This window comes from Leuciscus leuciscus (assembly GCF_965113295.1).
Source record: "Leuciscus leuciscus genome assembly, chromosome: 20".
Lineage (NCBI taxonomy): Eukaryota > Metazoa > Chordata > Actinopteri > Cypriniformes > Leuciscidae > Leuciscus > Leuciscus leuciscus.
The window spans coordinates 20,040,971-20,060,523 of NC_138744.1; the positions used below are offsets into that span (position 1 = coordinate 20,040,971).

Below are 19,553 nucleotides of genomic sequence, written 5' to 3' on the forward strand. Positions count from 1 at the left end.
GACATAAAACTAGTACAGCTATGTAGGAAATTGGTTGCCAGGGCAGGGACAATGGTCAAATATGCAGTTTAAGGGTCATTATAACAAAATATCTGCCCACTAAATGCTGCAGTTTAACCAGTTAGAATCAAGTATTCCAGAGAGCCAAGTGATAAACCAAAATAGCTCTCAACCCATTTAAAACCTTAAACCTTCTTATTCAGTGAATTCACTACTACAGTCATCAGCAAATGTCAGGGCTTTATGTGAGGTCTGTGAGTGCTATAGATACGTGATTGTGCATCGTTCTCATCCGGTGTTTCTGCTTCAGATGCTGAGGGAGGTGGTTGCTAAGACGCTCGATAAACACGGGATCAGCAGCGAGCACAAGTGCTTTGAAGCCTGCAGTCAAAGACTGTTTGACATATCAAAGTTTTATCTGAAGGTGGGTACGAATCGCTCTGCCTCTTCCCCTCGCACCCTGCTGTCCTGCCTTTAGGACATCTTTGAAGCTCTCAAAATATGCTGTGTAAACGCTGCCGATTGATGTTATCTACATCATTTATCCATGACAGGGGAGCAAAAACTTAGTTCAAGAAAAACGTGTTTCAATTTGCTTTGTTCCAAAAGCATTTGGTGTGGAGAAAAAAAAAACTGTTTTATAGCACTTGACTATTATTCCCTGAAGCTATTCAAGGTTTTTTCGTGCACAAAAATCATACATAATTTGCTCAATTTATATAGGCTGGCTTTGCTACTGTACCTTTAAGACCTCAGTATAAAAATGGCCTGTTATGATAGGCTAACCCACACTTACCAGCATCTTAGTGTTGTTCATCAGGACAGGTCAAATCGCTGAACACTGAATAGACATTGATGTACTGTATAAACATCAGTGGCTATAAGTGCTCATGGTTGTGACTGTTATAATCAGAAGTTTTTAAACAATCCATTTTTGACGTTTTGTTTCAGTAAATGTTCTGAGTCGAATGAGGGAGCTTTATATGAATACCTATTTAAATATATTTTAGAATGCAATTTATTCTGTCTTCAGTGTTACATGATCCTTCAGAAATAATCCTAATATACTGATTTGGTGAGACATCAAACACACTTATCAATGTTGAAAAAGGTTTTTAATATTTTTTGTGGAAACCTTGATACTTTCTTTTCAGGATTCTACGATGAATGGAAAGAAAATAATTTATTAGAAAGAGGTCATTTTTGAACCATGAAAATGTCTTTCTTTACTGTTACTTTTGATTAATTGAATGCATACTTCAATTAAAGTATTTTCTTTCAAACAAAAATCTTACTGACTTGAATTTTGAATGGTGTATGCATGCATAAATGTAATAAATCATTGGCAAAGCTTAGCTTCCACAGTGTTCTTCATTAAGCCGTTATGCCTCAGCAACCTGTTTGTTTTGCAACAGGATCTGAAAACCTCACGTGGCCTTCACGAGGAAATGAAGAAAGCAGCCAGTAACAATGTCAAACAGGTAAAGCACACACTTCAGTTTGAGATGCCTGGTACACCTGAGTTGTTGAACATGACAGTTTACAACTGCTATTTTATTTTGAGTGATTTGATTTTGTAAGATGCCTTCAAAATTGATACAATGTATTAGATTTCCACACACACACTTTTCTCATCCACAGGTGATTGATTGGGTTGTGGAGAAATCTTCTAAAAGATGAACAGAAGAATTTTCAGTCAGAAACGTTGAAGGTAAACCTGCAGCAGGATGTCATGATCAGAACAACATGATGCTACAAAATAAATAGTATAAGCTTAAGAAAAGAGCTTCTAATGCTATATCACTTCTCACAGCATTAATCATGGAAATGTTCCAGACTGGAGGCATGTACATAATTATGTTTCTGTTTTTTTTTAAAATCATTTATTTTAATGTATTAAAGTTATTTTATTTGTTTTTACATGGTTTTCACTAGAAAAGAAATGTCGTGAACTCTGTCTGACAAACAACAGCCAAATATGGCTGCATGTTTTCCGAGAAACCCTGTTTTGCATCATGAAAATCAGTCAGAGGGCGTTTCTGACCAGATCACATTTCAGTAATCAGAGTTCACTCAAATCACCACTCGAGCATGAAACAAGGAACACATGAAACTTTCAAGCTTTTTCCAAAACCTCATCATGCCCTCTGATTACCACGTCTTTTTGTTTATCACACACAAGCTATCAGCGCTAAACCTCCACTGCACAGATCTCCAAGTAATTTGCCCCAAAATGACTGCTGTGTTGGGATCAAAAGGTCACACTGGGCTGAGGTCATAAAGAGTATTTGCTCCCTGGTACTCCTTGCCCAGAGAGGGTTGAGGGTGTCTCGTTTGGCAAAGTTGCCGGACACATTCCAGTCCCACACAGGGCCATTGTTCTCACTTCTGGGTGCCCAGAGGGGTGATGGGAAAGGAGGGAGGGGGGTTGCACATTACATTGGCAGCCCTGAGAGCCCTCGAAGGCAACATGCAATCTGAACTCACTCACTACTTAACAGAGCTGCTCTGGTTAATAGGGTGGAACTCAATGTTATGATAGTGAATAATAAAACAGATTCTTTTAATAGGGTTTCTGTTCATTTCGATACATTGTGATACTCGGTTTTCCCAGCTTTGAATCAGTATTTGAAGCTCTATTAAACTACAGACTGACAAGAAGCTCTTTTCTACAGTGTTTAAGCGTCTCACTTTGTTCTCCATGCTGACGTCTTGATATAGAATGGGTCCCTATCATGAGGAATCAAATTTTCCTTGATCCTTTCATAAGAGTTCATTGTACTATGAAAACATGCTGTAATTTTCAGAACTTCAAACTTCCTCCTAGTGACCATTTATTGAAACTTAAGCTGAAAATGAGGAAGTATAAATAACGTTATTGTTCCTAAACAGTAGAAGTAATGAGTAAAACACGGAAGGTAGAATCCGTGTCTACACACTACACGGTGTGTAGAATCTGCTGATGGAGAATCTGAAAATGTATTTAATTCACACCATCATTTACTCATCCTCTTATCATTCCATACCTGTATGACTTTGTTCTGCTGAATAAATAAAAAAAATTTAAAAGAATGTTTTTGTCCACATTATTGAAGTCAATGGAGTCCAAATATATCACAATATTTGGATTTGCATTGACTAGTGTTTTCATTTAAGAATGAATCACGCAGAGTAATTAAGTCGCTTTAGTAGACCTAAATATACCAGTCAAGTCGTATGTATTAAAGGTGCGTTCACACCATGTCAAAATTACAGTAATTATAAGATTCCCAACTTGAAAAACACATTTACATCGTAGAACTTGTAATTAAAGCTTGAAAGCTGACTTGAAGCCACCTGACCACTATCATGTCATGTGGAAAAACTCAAAATGCCAGCTGCCTCAGCAATAAAATTTAGTTATTACATAATATTTGTTTAACTTTGTAAGTATTTATATTAATAACTATGTTCATGTTATTAACGAAAGAATAATCTGAAACTTGACATACAATAGTTTAGTCAAGCAAGCACAAAGTTTATTAATCTAATGTTACACTACATAAATTATGTTTAACAAAGGCATTTGCATAATAACTGTTATTTGTATTGTGGTCTTGTCTTTTGAGTACTCAAATTACTCAGACTCACTTTGCCGATAACAGTGTTGCCATACAAATGCATCATTTTGAGTCTGAGGATTTTCCAGCTTGCCATCTAGTATTTATGAACACAGCATAACTTCACACTATGTCCTTTTAGAGCTAGAAAGTCTTGGACTTTCATTGACTTTCAAAATTGAGTTGACTTTCATAATTTGAACAGAATCATTCTTCAAATTCATTATCTTTTGTGTTCCAATCGAGTCTGAAATGACACGAGGGTGAGAAAATGACAGAAATTTCATTTTAGAATGAAATATCCCTTTACTGTCGAAAGCAGGTTCCCAGGCCTGTGACTCCTGGATCTGTCATGTGTGCTGGAATGTGGCAGGGACGGTTTCACAGATGAGACAAAGGCTGTGCCACAGGGGCCCTACTGTCCCCAAATACATAACCCCTTCAATGGAGCAGTGCTCTGGGAACGCTCAGTGCCCGACAATGGACACTAATTGCTGGTTAACTTGGAAATTCTCAAGTAGTCTAATTTATAATCTGACATCTGAAGTACTTGAATGGCCTTTGTGTCTGCATATGACCACAGGCCAACGAGAGCGAATCTGAGCCTCCACAATAGTTGTTATGCTAACGTACATGCATGCACATCACGCACTAATTGAGAACATTCTTCTGATGAATATTAAAAAACAACTACACAAATGTGGCAGCGTTTCTAAAGTTTTCTTTTGCATGTCACAGGTTTGTACAGCAGTGCTCCCGATTTTGGAAGCGAAACGTTTGTTAAAGTCACTGAAACTCCATTAGTCTGTGGAAACAGATACACTGTTCTGAAGGGGAGGGGCTGACCCTGTCTCGATTTTCCCCTTTTGTCACAAAGGCCTTGTGAAAGCAGACAGTTTGTTGACATGCCTCTTTGATGACCGGCACTCTAGAATGTCCTTGTTGATTCTGCTCAACCATCGGTGTAGTGCATTTCCCGAGTGAAAGCACCAGAAACTAAACGAGATGTTTTAACTTTTATGTGCATTAACAGGGTTTAAATTAGCCTTTCTTTAATCCACATTAGCTGGCAGACAGATGCAATAACTCAGACATCTGTGTCACAGATGGCCGCCTTTCCTACCGTTATATAGAAGTGAATGGTACTGTAAGTGCTGAATACTCTGCTGTATTGGATTCTAAAATAATACTTCCAGTATAATTTTTTGTTCCAATCACAAGCTAGTGTTCATTATATAGTTTGATTTTTTTTTCCCTTAAAAAATCAATGTGAAATTGTGTTTCACTATAATTAATATTTCTCTGAAAAATACATAGTTTATCATTACTGAAATGCAATTAAAATCATTCAGAGGTCTGCTACAGTATCAGTTCTGCATCATCGTCCTCACTTAGTCCTCGCGAGTTCCACCTCGTTCTGGATTTCCCTTCTCAGTGTTGAAATAATCACGTCACTGTTTCAGTCTATGACAGTTCAGTCTCAGGCTACCAATCCTAATCTTGCAATCTTGGCTGATAGGAAGGAGTGGAGGATAAAAACAATAGGCTTGGGACAGGAGTGCAAGTCCAGTTGCTGTGAATGAAAAAAAACAAAAACAAGGTATTAAGCAATGAAGGGAAGTTCCTGATGTGACAAACACATGTTGAGAGCAACAATCGGGCAGATCTTCTCAGGAACTTGGACCATCTATCGGTACAGACATGCATCATTTCCTGCTCTCAAGAATTCCTCCTATTGATGGTATACATATATATATATATATATATATATATATATATATACACATACATACATTAGGCCTGTCAATTTAATGCGTTGATTTAATTAATAAGTTATGGGGGAAAACATGTTAAAATTATTAACACATTTAACGCACCCACCCCAGGGTCATCTTACATGTCATGGCTCAATATTGTCAATGAAAATATTACCTATAAAGCCAGAGCAGAACTGTTGTTAGTCTCCGAGCAACACACAGCATTGTTTAATTTACGAAAGAATCTGTATTTTGAGCGAATCAATCGGGTGAACCAGTGATTCAATGGCCCATTCATAAAGAGAGCCATTTACTACATTCCTGAATGAATCAGCCATTTGAACCAATCGAATGAATTAATGACTCAATGATTTACTCATTTAGACATTTACCGCCACCTACTCATAGTTTTAGTTTCTTATTTAGAGTATAATTTCATCAAAAAAGTATTTTTTTTCATTATTAATAAAAAAACTATTAAATGTATAGTTCACCAAATTTTTTTTATTATTTCATAATTTAAATCACCCTCATGGCCATTGAAGCTCAAAAGTTAATGTGTAATAAATGTAAAAAAAAAAAAAAATCTAAATCTTCTTTTTGTAATGTCTATTTGATGCTTTCCTCATTTACCACAATAATAACTTTAAATAATATTTTGGGGGTTAATTATTTTACAATAATGAATGTGTGAATATTTTGCGATTAATTAGGTTAATTCATCGCCATGTCATGTAATTAATTAGATAATATATATATATATATATATATATATATATATATATATCACTTAACAGCCCTAATATATATACTAAACAGCAATATTTATTTATATATTTTTTATAAACATGTAAAATGCCACACTAAGACGTCCATGAACATTTACTAATGAGGCAAATGACTCACTGAATCAGATTAATTTTGTTATGAATCATTACAATGAAGCTAAATGATTAGATCAGTAGTTAATTATTGTTTTATTTTGAATCTAACTTAAATAATAGTAAAACACAGCACTCTCAGCATGGATGACTCATTTTGTTGCTGCTGAATGAACCTCAGATTTGACTCACAATTTCACCCTCGTTTCCACCAAAATCCAGATAGAGGATCCGTACGCCGTCGTCCGCAGACATCTTCAGCTTTTCAAACGGGTAGCTGAAAAGTGTCCGTGCCAGAGAGCTGTCGTCTCCATCTGCTATGACAGAGAAACCTTGCTCATAGTGAATGACCAACCGACAGTCCTGACCCTGATACATACAACCTGAAGGAACAGAAACACAGAAGCTTTAAAGAATATTCCAAATTCAATACAGCTGTCAAAACTATAATTAACATACACATATATATACATATATATCATACTCTTTTAAAACACTTTCAAAGATTAAAAATCTGTGAAATTGTCAAAATCCTTTTGAGGTGTGACTACTTTATTTTGTGGATGAAAATTGGCCCCACCTTAACTTTACAGATCTAATAATAAACATTTTACTGAATTATTCATGCAGATGCTTTCACATCTTCTAGAAATATATTTTTCAAGTACTATAAAAAAAAAAGAGAGATCAAGTATTAATGATTTGAACTGCCTTTCTGGTTGGTCAATCCAAGCAAATTTCATTAAGGTATGAATAAAATGGAAGTGTATTCCATCTGTGAGATGAATGTCCTTTGAATCCTGATAATTGGTAAATCATTTATCACCAGTAATCTCTGCTTAATACCTCCCTAGTTCCATCAAATACATCACAGGACTCCATGTATCTAGTATCACTCCTCCAGTCCATTCAATAACAGCTCATCAGGCACCACAGGATGTGTAGAAAGAAACCTACTGTTACCATGTCTATTGTGAGTGTGCCAGAGATCCACTTCTGCTGTTTCCTCCATTTGCCCCAATAAAGCTTCCTGAATCGCTCTTTGACCGGGTAATTGCGAGGCTAGTGTGTTCTTTTCACATTGTGTATCTCTGAGAAACCCCTCGGCTCTGGCTACAACCCAGTCCATTAGGCTGATTAGATCATCACAGCAATGAAAAAGCATCTTCTTCTGCAATTTACCCATTAAATCTGAATTACACTGACATTAAATAGTCAAACACCTATTAATCACTTACTTTGGGTGAGGGGGCCGATTTCGGAATACTGTTCCCATGTCACTCTTAAAAATACTGTAACCTTATCCCCCCCCATCCAAACGGCTTGATCTTCAGGAGTGAGGGACTCTTTCCCACCAGATGGGCTTTTTAGGCACAAACGGCATCATCTTTAACATGAATGGACTAGCATAGGAATGTTTCTGCTTTTTAACTACAATAGCTTTGCAATAAAGGCCCTGATATACTTCAAGTGAAATCGAAGAACTTTTTGGTTTAAAGTAATCTATTGTATAAAGTTCTATATAAATAAACATGACTTTACTTGACTGGAGTGCTTGTGCAAACATCCTCATCTCTATGATCAGATGCTTTCTTAACTGCAGTTTTCTCACCGCTGTCATTTTTGATGTGTGTTTATTTTGTTATTGCGAGGAAAGTGCGTACATATTTACATATTCATGATCTAAAAGCTGCTCTCAGCAGCATCGGGATGTTCGCTAACAGTATACAGCTGCAAAGGTATTTCCAACTTCTTTTTACCCCCAAAACGAAGAAAGAAATAGAACTTCGCTATGAGTATATCAGGCCGTTAATTCAGTAATTCAACTGCAAGTGTTTCTCCTGTGCCTATGCAGGCTTATCTTTTCCAAATCATGAATAACACATTTACTTTAACACTTTTAGTCTGTGCGCAATGTGCTTTACAAAGCATAAACATGAAAGTACATCTAAATATGAAAATCTGTCATTTGATTAGAGCCATTGTGGGCCCTTCAAATTAATAAAGCAATGTGAAAAGCGCCACAGAGACAAATGGCTTACCTGTAGTTGTCTAATAACTTTATAAATATGTATTTATTAATTTATTAATTCATTTTATTAGTATTATATATATATACTAATAAAATGAATTAATAAATTAATATGTATTAAAATACATATTAATAAAGTAGTTAGACAACTATAGGTAAGCCATTTGTCTCTGTGGCGCTTTTCACATTGCTTTATTAATGTGGTATATTATATATATATAAATTATTTATTTTAACAGCAAAAACGTGAAATACATTAAGTTTACATGACAATGATGTTCTAATAAAAAACTAAATAGTTTTTCCTTTGCATTTTTTGCGTACAGACGACAAAATTGTCAAAATGTGTGTGTATATATATATATATATATTAATATATCGTGTATATTTATTTATTTTGACTTTTTTGTGACTTTTTGTCATTACAGCCTGAAAACGGATTATGAAGCTTGTGGCCAACTATAAAAGTAATATATGACGTCACTGAATTTTTACAGAACCTTAAGAAAATGAATCTTTGGAGACATTAACTCCCTGAACAGATTACAAGATTAGACTAAACACAGGTAATGGAGCATCAGCTGCCAAATGGGCCTTTCCCATAAAATCCCAAATATGGAGCAGCTCCAAGATTCTGACGCAAAACGAATCTTTTTAAGGGAAGAAAAATGTCACATCCAGTCTAACTTGTTATTCGGCGTGATAAAAGCGGTCTGGTTTGTTTTGAGAGGATCTGCATCTGTTGCTCTCTGCTACAAACTCAAAGTAATTAATGTTCTCCCAAATGTATTAATTAGTGATTCTGGCATGTTGTAACAAGGTCAGTCTATTTTTATTATGTTTCTTTCAGTAGATTTTTCCAGAGTACGTCTTCCTACACCAATGCTAACGTGCTTAACTCGTGACAATTAAATCAACATTAATCATTGCTCCGTTTAATCTCTGTCTACTTGCCATTCTAGCATTGTAGGTTAAGTGGAAAATTATCTCAAAGCCTGATCTCAGAACATATGAAAATATCTGACAGAAGGGGAAAACCGCGAGATATCCAAATAAGGCGCGGTAATCTCCAGGGGCTCGCATTCAGTTCAGCAACGGCGGATCATTTCCTATCAGTCTAGCCTAAGGGACTGCCTGAGAGCTTCAATTCCCAGAATGCTTTGCTCGGTGGTGCCCCTCGCCTGCTGCATTGAGACCACACAGGAACTCTGCCATGGCATTCCATTCTAAAAATACACTCTTTACCAAAACGACTTCAGTATAAATAACATAGATCCAAAAGTCAGAAATATTGTAGTGCAGCACAGAGCGTTTGGGAATTCAGAGTACAGTAGGAGCCACCGACAATGACATCAGACGGCCGAGATGCATTTATCTTTGCATACAAGCTTGCATGCAACCACAAATCTACATTTAACACTAGAATGAGTATATTTTTTAAGAAACTATAGCTGAAAAACTAATGTAAAAAGAGGAAGCTGGATGAAAGAAAATGCACATAATAAATAATAAGATACAAATGTGTAAAATATATCACTCTGATGAAAAAATTTGAGTCATTTATCCAAAGAAGTTTGGATATCTGAATAAAAAGTTTTCTTTAAGAATTATTTTGTTAATAAATAAATAAATAAATAAAATAACCTAGTAAAGAAATGGCAAATAATCCTGGTACAATAGATCACTTCAAAAGATGCGGTTTCATTTTTAAACCTTATTGTGCATGTTTCTCGTGCTGAGAATTATTCCTAGCTGTGAATAGGTCATAAGACGTGAGAAAGGAGCAAGAGGTAGGATCCATACTCACTGGTAGTGACTTCTTTGATCATCTCGGCAGATGCGTGGCAGCCAGTGACTATGTGTCTGGTCCAGAGTGACAGGTCTTTGCAGGTCTCTGCTCTGAAGAGGTGGGCTTCGATACCCAATCTGGTTCCCGTTCGTGTAGCAAAGGACAACTCGCCACCAGGCTGTGGTGAACCCTTATCTGGACCAGAATGCACCAGCCTATGATAAAAAAAAAAAAATAAGAGATTTGTTTTCCTGTTGTATCATCTCAAAGGTATCATTGAGGAATAGAATAGACTGCTCAAAAACACTGCGATTTTAATATGAAGTATTAATCTAGATTAATTGAAGAAATAATCGGCCAACTAATCGATTATCAAAATAATCGTTAGTTGCAGCTCTACTATTAAGTACAGTCTTGTTCCTTTGTCTTTTTGTTCAATCAAAGTTTGCAATGTTGTGGTTCACCTATTAGCTGGTTGGTTTGGTTCATGGCTTATAACTTCTTAACGAAGAGTTTAAAAAAAAAATCCCAATGGGAAAAAAAACGAATGGGAAAAATACCTGCAGAACCAAGGCCACTGAAAAAGTGGTTGGGCACTGTCGCATTCTATTTACTGGGTGGGATCTAGTCCAATGAGTTTTCACTGTTTGCGGGGCTGCCCGGCTTGACAGAAACTTGAGATTTCAATATAAGTTTTGAAAAGTTTTTAGAAAAAGCACAGCTATACTTTCTACCATTTTGGACAATCTCAAGGTCAACAAAATATTAACACATGCCAACTGAGCCTGTGATAACTGCCCTATCAGCCCTAGAGTGATATCTGGGCTGCAGTCCAGTTGAACTTGGACTTCAAATCTATCCCTTGTAGCAATAGCTGCCGCCTCATACAGCCTCAACAGGCCTTTAATAGCCGTAATGCTTTTGTACAGTTTCTTTCCAACTGGCTGAGAAAGACTGCAGTTGTGTATTTCAGTTCCCAACTGATCAGCACTGCCAACTGCCATGCAAAAAGTGTGAGTGTTTGCGTGTGTGTGTGTGTGTGTACAGAGGGTTTTGCAAGTGTGTACACCATGATTGGTTTTCCAAAGGTGTGTTTGTATGAATGAGCAAAAAGACAGCCGTAACGCTGTGTGTGAGTGTGTACCGTGTGGCGAGCAGAGGGTAGGTGTGTGTCGGGCTGAGCCAGTGTTCTCTCATGCGTGGCATACTGTCAAACAGCAGCAGGTCTTTCTCCGTCAACATCACGAGCACCGGCTTCCAGCGTTGTCTTTCACTTTCCGTCTGAAACACACACACACCCTCAGTAAAGTCAACATGAATTCAAAAGAAACCCCATTTATTTTCTTAATGCAAGTTCCTTTCCCTCATGTATAAAGCTTTGCCTGAAAGTATGCACACACAAAAGTTTTCAGATATACAAGACCTATACATAGTTCACTTTATTTATCCCAGTTAGGGGAAGATTGCGGGCACATGCACAATCTTCATTCCCCTACCCATCTCCTCCTCGAAACAGCCATACATGGTGCTTGCGGAACGTCCTGATTTTGCAGGGTCAACATATTTTGTTGGTCCTGGAACAACATTCCAGTCCGAAAATGTAATCATAACCATATCCCTACCCATAGGTTACCCCTAAAATCAGAGGGAAATGACAGGTGAGTGACACTGATGTAGAAGCGCCTAACCCTGGCTGTAAGCCTAAACTAAACTGTAAACTTGTCCCTCAAATCTGTTCCAGGATCAACAAAGGTGTTGTTCCAGTAAGATGTTGTACTTGATCAAATCAGGTTCGGAGGTACGCACAATGGCTTTGTTATCATGCATAAATATAATTTACATACTGTACGCAAAGCATCTTTGTTTTCTATTAAAAGCATTCTAAAAACAAGATCAATTTACCAGAGAAGCAAAACCTTACGAAAATAAGTGTATTATTCTAACCTCACAGGAAAATAGTTTTTACTTTAAGCGTAACCTTAATTCTGGCAGGTCTGACTCTGAGCTGATCCACATCTACCTATAGGAATGCAATGCCTATCACAGCATCCATATATAAGCTCCTTCAGTATTATCAGCAGCTATTGCGTTTCTCAGGAGCGAATTACCCTCCTCCATCCCCAGCTCCTCCTCTCGTCCAGTCAGGATTTGGCATTCTGATTCCCCTTTGAATCAGACTAAATTCTCGAATTATGTTGTACATTAAAATATTGACATTAATGATATCTGCAATACATTCATGTTGGTTCTGTTCTGTTTACCCTAAGGGGGGTTATCGCTGCTCTCCCTGCTCTTCTCCATGCTAGGCTGCATGGATGCGCAGGGAGTTCTTGCCCAAAACAGAACCAATCCAAACGGTATGCTAATTGTCAATCGTATTTGACGATAGTGTTCCTGACAGAACTTGCAATTATTATTTGATTTTCTCCGGTTCTGCATCTCTGACCACACTGAGAAGTTTCAGAGGTAATGCTTATTTAGACAAACTGCTTTCACATTGTTTGACCATATCATTTGATATTTGAAGTATCAATGCAATATTATGAGGAAAACAATGGCAATATATTAGTATGATTGTATCAACCCTGTCTTACTGTGAATGATTCATCCGTACACGTTATTACAGAAAAACAAATGTTTGTCATCATCTTTAATGAAATTATAATAACTTGCTTTGCCTCTGAAATGACTTTCTTTTTCGGATGACTTCACAAATCCCTTATACTTTCACCCCTCCCCTCTAACCACCATTCTGTTGAGAAACACCCACTTAACATGATCCAATCATTTCCAGGTGAATAAAATTAAGCCCCACTCAACATTTTTTTTCACACTGAAAATCGTGTTTCACTCTGAAATCCATCACATTACAGAAGTGAGATTTGAATGACATTTCACGTTGACTTTAATAAGCTCAAAAGTAGACCTGCACTAAAATTGAGTAATAGTTCCAAACGTTGTCCAAATAAGACCTTAAGTTGAGCCTGAATGCATTTACTGCTGAAGCTCTCGTCTATGACATGTCTCCTCAGGGCCTGACAGACCACTCAAATCTCACAAATCACAGGGTCAGTTTGCCTTAAGGCTAAAAAGAGACCCCAGCGGGGCAGAGTGCATCAGAAGCAGATGCGCAACCACAAACAGGCCCTTGTTATAAGCACAAAAAAAATCTGCTCGCTGTCTGTGGGCATTCAGCACACTGAGGTTTTTTCCTCATATAATTATTCATCAAGGGGCCGGCAGGTTGGTAATAGGAGACGGAACGGGTGAGCTCTCATTAAAGGGCAGGCTGAGACTGGGCTGCCCACAGCCCTGCCATCACTGCAGTTCTCTATTAGCCGGCCCAGCCAGGCCTCAGCTAATGAGACGGCGATGAAAAGAAGATTTAATAGGGAGGAAAAACCTGCGGTCACACTGAGAAGAGTCATCCTCCAAACACTCCAGTACCCGCTCACCACGATTTGTGAGAATTTTTAGAAGAAGAAAAAAAACCTCTTCAGAGGAACTGTCTGTACAGTTTTGAGAATGTTAGTCATGTTTCCAACCAGAGTGTATGGTATAACCTGGGACCTGCTAACATGCTTCATCCGTACACGTTTGTTTTAAATCATGTTCGTACCATTTTCACAAGTATGTGGCAAATATTAAAATGTGTGTACTAGAGGCCCATCAAAGAGGTGGCTTAATGGGAGGGAAGCAGAGGGCAGAGAACTGTTGTGTCAAATGAAGTCCTGTTTCATTGTCAATCAATAAACGTGCCTTACCATGGCAGACTCAAGAGCTGCATGATCTGGGGGGAAATAAAATAATTGTGATTTTTAAAAAAATCTCAGGTTTCCTTGGATGTGTTGCTGTATTTCCAAATTAAATGTCAAGTCGGGGAGGGCCATTTTGAAGAGACGTTCCTTTTTTAAAACAGCCAATAGCGGATCACTTGCATAACAGCCCTACAAACAGCCTTGTGACAGGCCTGTTTAGAATGCGGTTTGAGATGATGCTGACAAGAAAACAGGCTTCATGACTGTGTCTGAAATCTCTCCCTATATAGCGCCCTGTGTGCTATTCATTACTTACAAAATAGTTAATGTGTGAAGAAACAACCATTTCAGATGCAGCTGTAGCAAATCTTTTTCTAACGTAAGGGATGGGATGATTCAGATTCTCGAGAGCATTTGATTGGACAGAAAATCTGAAAAGCTGAAGTGCTCCATATTTGTGGAAGATACTGAATTTTGAATGCATACACGCATGCATTTTGAATGCATTCAAAATGCATAGATACATACATATACTTATATATAATCTAAATGTGAATTTTGTTATTGATTATGAGCACACCTGCTTACGTATATACAACTGAAGTATATAAGTATGACAGCAGATTTGAAACGAGCACCTATGATACAAATGTAACCAGGCGTACCTCTTACACATGAAAAACAAATGCCAAATTATTGTAAAAACTTGTAAAAAAGCACTTTAATGTCCTCCAAACTGTTTTCTTGAGTGAATGTAGGTTTTCCACACAGTTATTATTATCATGACAGGAACATTTTACAGTGGAACACTTACATCAAACCAAAGACCTTGAGCTAATGCTGGGTTTTATGTTAGAAATCCTTATGGATCTAGACAGCTTACTTTTACTTAAATTTGGGTAACCTTTTCCATATCATACAGCTAAATGACACCCAGAAGAGTTACATTTTCATGCCATGCAGATTCTTTCATAGGTAGGAATATCATGAAGCTGAATTGATGCGAGTTTATATGCAGTTGGACAGTTGAAACAGGCTGGTGACATCATAAGCTCAATGCAAAAACAATTTAACATTTTCTTTTACCATCTTGATCAATGTTTTTTCTGACGTGGTAATTGATATGACAACGTTGATATGTTTGGTCTTGGTTGAATAGATCTGCTATGCTGCTGCTGTTATTAAAGGGATAGTTCACTTTGAAATAAATTTTTGGTATGTTTTAGCTTACCTCAAGGGCATCCAAGATGTAGGTGTCTTTTTTTCCGCAGTAGTTTCAATTTTGATATTTTTAGGTCAAACCGTTCTTGTCTGTCAGTCATATAATGCAGGTCGATGGTCACTGTCTCAAAGAGCATGCACAGAGTCCAAATTAAAACAATTCCCCGTCGTCCAAATTAAACAATTCCCCATCGTAAGTACACATTGATGGCCTAAGACACGAAACGAGCGGTTTGTGTGAGAAAACGAACAGTATTTATATCGTTTTTACCTCTTATACACAGCCATGTCGAAGTGATCTGATCTGATCTGACGTGTACGCAGACTGGTGCATAGATATATACACACTAGATGTCGCCTTGTCTACGGCAGTTCATTGGAACGAATGTCTTTAAGGCGACATCTAGTGTATATATCTATGCACCAGTCTGCGTACACGTCAGATCAGATCACTTGGACATGGCTGTGTATAAGAGGTAAAAACGATATAAATACTGTTCGTTTTCGTGTCTTAGGCCATCAATGTGTACTTACGATGGGGAATTGTTTAATTTGGACGACGGGGAATTGTTTTAATTTGGACTCTGTGCTTGCTCTTTGAGACAGTGACCATCGACCTGCATTATATGACTGACAGACAAGAACGGTTTGACCTAAAAATATCAAAATTGAAACTACTGCGGAAAAAAAGACACCTACATCTTGGATGCCCTTGAGGTAAGCTAAAACATACCAAAAATGTATTTCAAAGTGAACTATCCCTTTAATGCTGCTGCTGCTGCTGTTGGTTATTGCTACTGCCAAATCATATATGACACGCTGCTGTGAGCAAGACAGACATGATGCTGCTGCTGAACAACTTGGATGCATGAATTACCAGTAGCAGATCTATACAGGTGGAGGTGGGGAAGGTGGAGGGTTTCTGTAAGTGCGCAGCACTGCTAAGGCAAAAGCTGACCAAGTATCTGAATGATGAGCATTGAGCTCATTGGCTACTGATACAGCAGGAACCAATCAGCTGTGCCCTATAGAGAATGATGTGATTGCGATCAGCCTGTGCCATCAAGAGTTTCATGAAAGAACTTTGTATATATGGTCTCAGGTTTTTGCGAAGCCTCACTGCAAAAGTCAATAGCACAAGTACATTCATTATACTGTTTAAGATCATCACATTTAAATTGTTTTCATCAAATTGAATTGAATCAATTCTCCACCTTTTCCGCTAGCCAGCCGAGGTATCGGATCTCTCGACTCCCGGCGATGCTGTGGCGGCCTGCGTGTTCTCGGAGTTCGCTGATGACTTTGCTGGTAAGGTTTGTGATGGCAGTTTGCATGAGAGTGAACCAGGTCTGGACAGAGGCTGTGTCTGTATGTCTCATGACTATTGTGTGCTTAGCATCAGAGGAGTGCAGCTCCATCTGCCTGAAACACAAGAAGAAAGAAAGAGAATTCAATTCAGCTTCCATTTTAACCTAAATCCAGAGTTCACTGGTCAAGATAAGGGTTTATTAAAGGAATAGCTCAACCAAATATTGCAATTTTGTCATTATTTATTACTGCATGTATGTTGCACAACATGACTAAGTTTGGCAGATGGAAGTTTAAAAAATATGAATAAGCAGGTTTGTATAAAATATTTATTTTATTAAAAAAATACTAATAAAAATTATTATGCCAAACTACTTTGAAAAAAAAAAATCCCCTCATACCATCAGTACAATTGTATTACCCTGACATAGTGACTTTATGCCCTCAAAAAAAAAAAGCTAAATTAATCTTAAATAAGAATTTTAAAAACATGCTCATTATAGAAGAGGTGCATTTAAGTATGTATGTATTAATTGCATTTTTAAAGCAACAGATATATTTCTATAAAATGTAATATAGTAGAGTTGAATGAGTTAAATATATTACAGAACAGACTACACGCAATGACATTTGACAACATTTATTTAAACACGAGCCATCTGAGTTGACTTAAAGGGCAGACAGTGCTTAAAAGAGCTCTGGAGTCAACATTAACCACCAGAATATCAGATACACCAGGTTTAAACAGAACCATACATCAGTTCGGTTCATGGAGTTTACAGTGATAAATACTCCACTCATACATCATCTAGAGTAAAAGTCTTAACCTTACAATCCACAATATCATTTTCAGGTGCACCGTGTAGGTAAAAATAGATCTACCTTCATGAAGACAGAGAGTTTGGAGGGGCTTAGGGGGGTGGGCACAGATGGAGCTGATGTGTTTGCAGTAGACTGGAGGAAAAAGCTTTTTGGATGAGGCCCAATGAGTTCTGCCCTTTAAGACTATAATTGGGAAAATTTCACAACTAATGGAGATGCCTGTGTCCAATTTAGGAAGTGAATGTTTCAATTCCTTTTGTGGTCAAATGAGATCTCTCTTAGGTAGTAAGCAGACCTCAGAAAGTTACCCTTACAATTCAACCTCAGAGAACTTATGCCATGCTTTGTTTACATAGAAGTATCAATGATAGGGCAAAACCTAGTTCTTGGTTCAAGTAATTGTAGAGAGGAAATGTGCAGGTCCAGACAGAAGGAAAAAAAACAGAGATGTTTTGTTTTTTAAAAACAGCTCTACGTACATAATGGAATACATTTCTATGCAGAGATGCTTGAAAGAGTCAATAACAGTGAAGTCTACAATGAGAAGCAGAACAAAAACTGAGCATTTCACTGAAACGGCCAGAGACAGAGTGGAAAATGGTCACATATTACCAAATTATGACTAGTAAAAAATACTATGACTACTAATTAGTAAAGAAAACACATTAGTGGATATTTAAAAAGTATGCCATGACTAGATGACATTCTTATTATTAACTGAAAAGTCAACAGCCATTCATTTTAATCGCCATTGGATTTTTTTACATGCTCTTAAAATGGAAAAGATTAGATTGACATTAGGGGTTGGAATCTTAAGGCACCTCACAATCAGATACGACTGAACAATTATCGATCTACATTTTTATTATTAATTAAAGAGTTTACCGACTTTACTGAGACAATAGAATTTTTGACCTATTTTCATACAACTTATTTTTCTGAGAAATGTGTTTGTGTGTATGTGTGTGCTCTATGGTTTATGAAGATAAACCATAGAACCATTGAAGGTATTACAATGTAAACATGGTAAATGAGGACACTTCCTGTGTACTCATAAACCAAATGGCTTTTTAAAAAAACATACTAAATGGTGTTAAAAAAAATTAAGGCATAAAAAAACTCCAATTAATGAGTCAAAGAGGACAAAACGAAGAAGATGAACTAAATTTAGATGGTCTCCAAACATGTGTCAAACCAAACAAGAGCAAGACTAACACAAGACAGATGGAAAGGTCACTGACACATCTGCTGTGGAGGAACATCTCCATACCCCAAACCTCCAGCTACTCTAACTTCCACCAAAACAACTCCAGTTACAGATCCACTCTGGACCATCAGAACGCCCAACAGTCCAAAGAAATGACAACAGTGGAAGAGCGAGGGCACATTCTATTTTTATTCCAGATGGATTTTGTTTAGGAATTTGACAGGAATCCTCTCACAGTGTGGCACTCGAGGTAAGCCGTGAATGTCTGCAGTTGATAGAGCTCCGCATGAGCACCACAGTGATGGATGGGCTAAAAGACAAGGGACACAATGGTGTAAATTGAAAACAGAGCTGGAGGGTGTGAGCTGATGGTCTGCAGAGCTCCTTACTGACATGCCGCATGGCAGGAGTGAAGTCTTTCGTCTGTCTGTCTGCCTGTCAGTTTATCTCACTATCAGTCTGGCCACGCCACATATTTAAGCAATATCTTATGAGCAGGAGTGCTGTTGTACTGAATAATAACAGGGCTGCGATTCCTCTGAAAGCATTCAGCAATGCAAAAGTGGTATTGTGATATTTTAATCATTTTATTGTGTATTTGGAATTCATTTTCTACTCAAGATGACACATTTATACTCAAAAACGATCCATTGAATATTACCATCATTGTGTATTGTGTACCAAGTATTGATATCTTTGTGTTCAGGTGCTGGATTACCTCTTATATGTGGATATGGTGTCTACACAATATCTGTTGTTTTATTTACTTATATGTTTTTCTAAGTAAAGCATACACTTTAAAAGCATGGTTTAATTCAGTGTTATATTGTTTGAGTAAAATGGATTTCAAAGGAAACTTCAACTAAGTAGAAATTACTCAACTTTTACTGGCCAAGTTAAAATAACGTATTTTCTTTGTTTACTTAGTTCCATATGTGAAGTTTACTTAAAAATATGCGTGCAAAAACTTGCAAAAGACAAAAATTAAGTACATTTTTACTTTGTTTTTTCTTTTTCAGTGTATGTTTGAGACAAAGCAACAACAAACAAATGGAGGCAGAAAGTTATTAGAGTGCAGTTTGTTAAAGTCAGCATGAAACAGAAGTTGCAATAGTATTCTCTAGTCACTAGAGAAGTATACTCTCTTCTCTATTATGACGTATATCCAAGTGAAATAGC

At 37.3% G+C, this 19,553-nt stretch overlaps 2 protein-coding genes across 3 annotated transcripts in view; one reads left to right on the top strand and one right to left on the bottom strand.

Moving 5' to 3' along the window:
- mtbp (MDM2 binding protein) overlaps positions 1-4,289 on the top strand; it is a 35,740-nt gene extending 31,451 nt beyond the window's left edge. The window contains exons 20-22 of one of the 2 annotated variants that reach the window (XM_082149982.1): positions 311-424; positions 1,416-1,481; positions 1,642-4,289. In XM_082149982.1, coding sequence (XP_082006108.1) covers positions 311-424; positions 1,416-1,481; positions 1,642-1,680 — 219 coding nt within the window. In that variant the 3' untranslated portion in view covers positions 1,681-4,289. Of the gene's footprint in view, positions 1-310; positions 425-1,415 lie in introns of both variants that reach the window. The other variant, XM_082149981.1, reaches the window with a different exon arrangement.
- The window catches only part of sntb1 (syntrophin, basic 1), a 33,177-nt gene continuing 15,479 nt past the window's right edge, over positions 1,856-19,553 (bottom strand). Inside the window, exons 3-7 of the mRNA XM_082150001.1 lie at positions 16,252-16,459; positions 11,203-11,339; positions 10,077-10,273; positions 6,430-6,620; positions 1,856-5,172 (exon numbers count right to left, since the gene is read on the bottom strand). Of these exons, the coding sequence (XP_082006127.1) occupies positions 5,080-5,172; positions 6,430-6,620; positions 10,077-10,273; positions 11,203-11,339; positions 16,252-16,459 (826 nt within the window). The 3' untranslated portion in view covers positions 1,856-5,079. The remainder of the gene's footprint in view (positions 5,173-6,429; positions 6,621-10,076; positions 10,274-11,202; positions 11,340-16,251; positions 16,460-19,553) is intronic.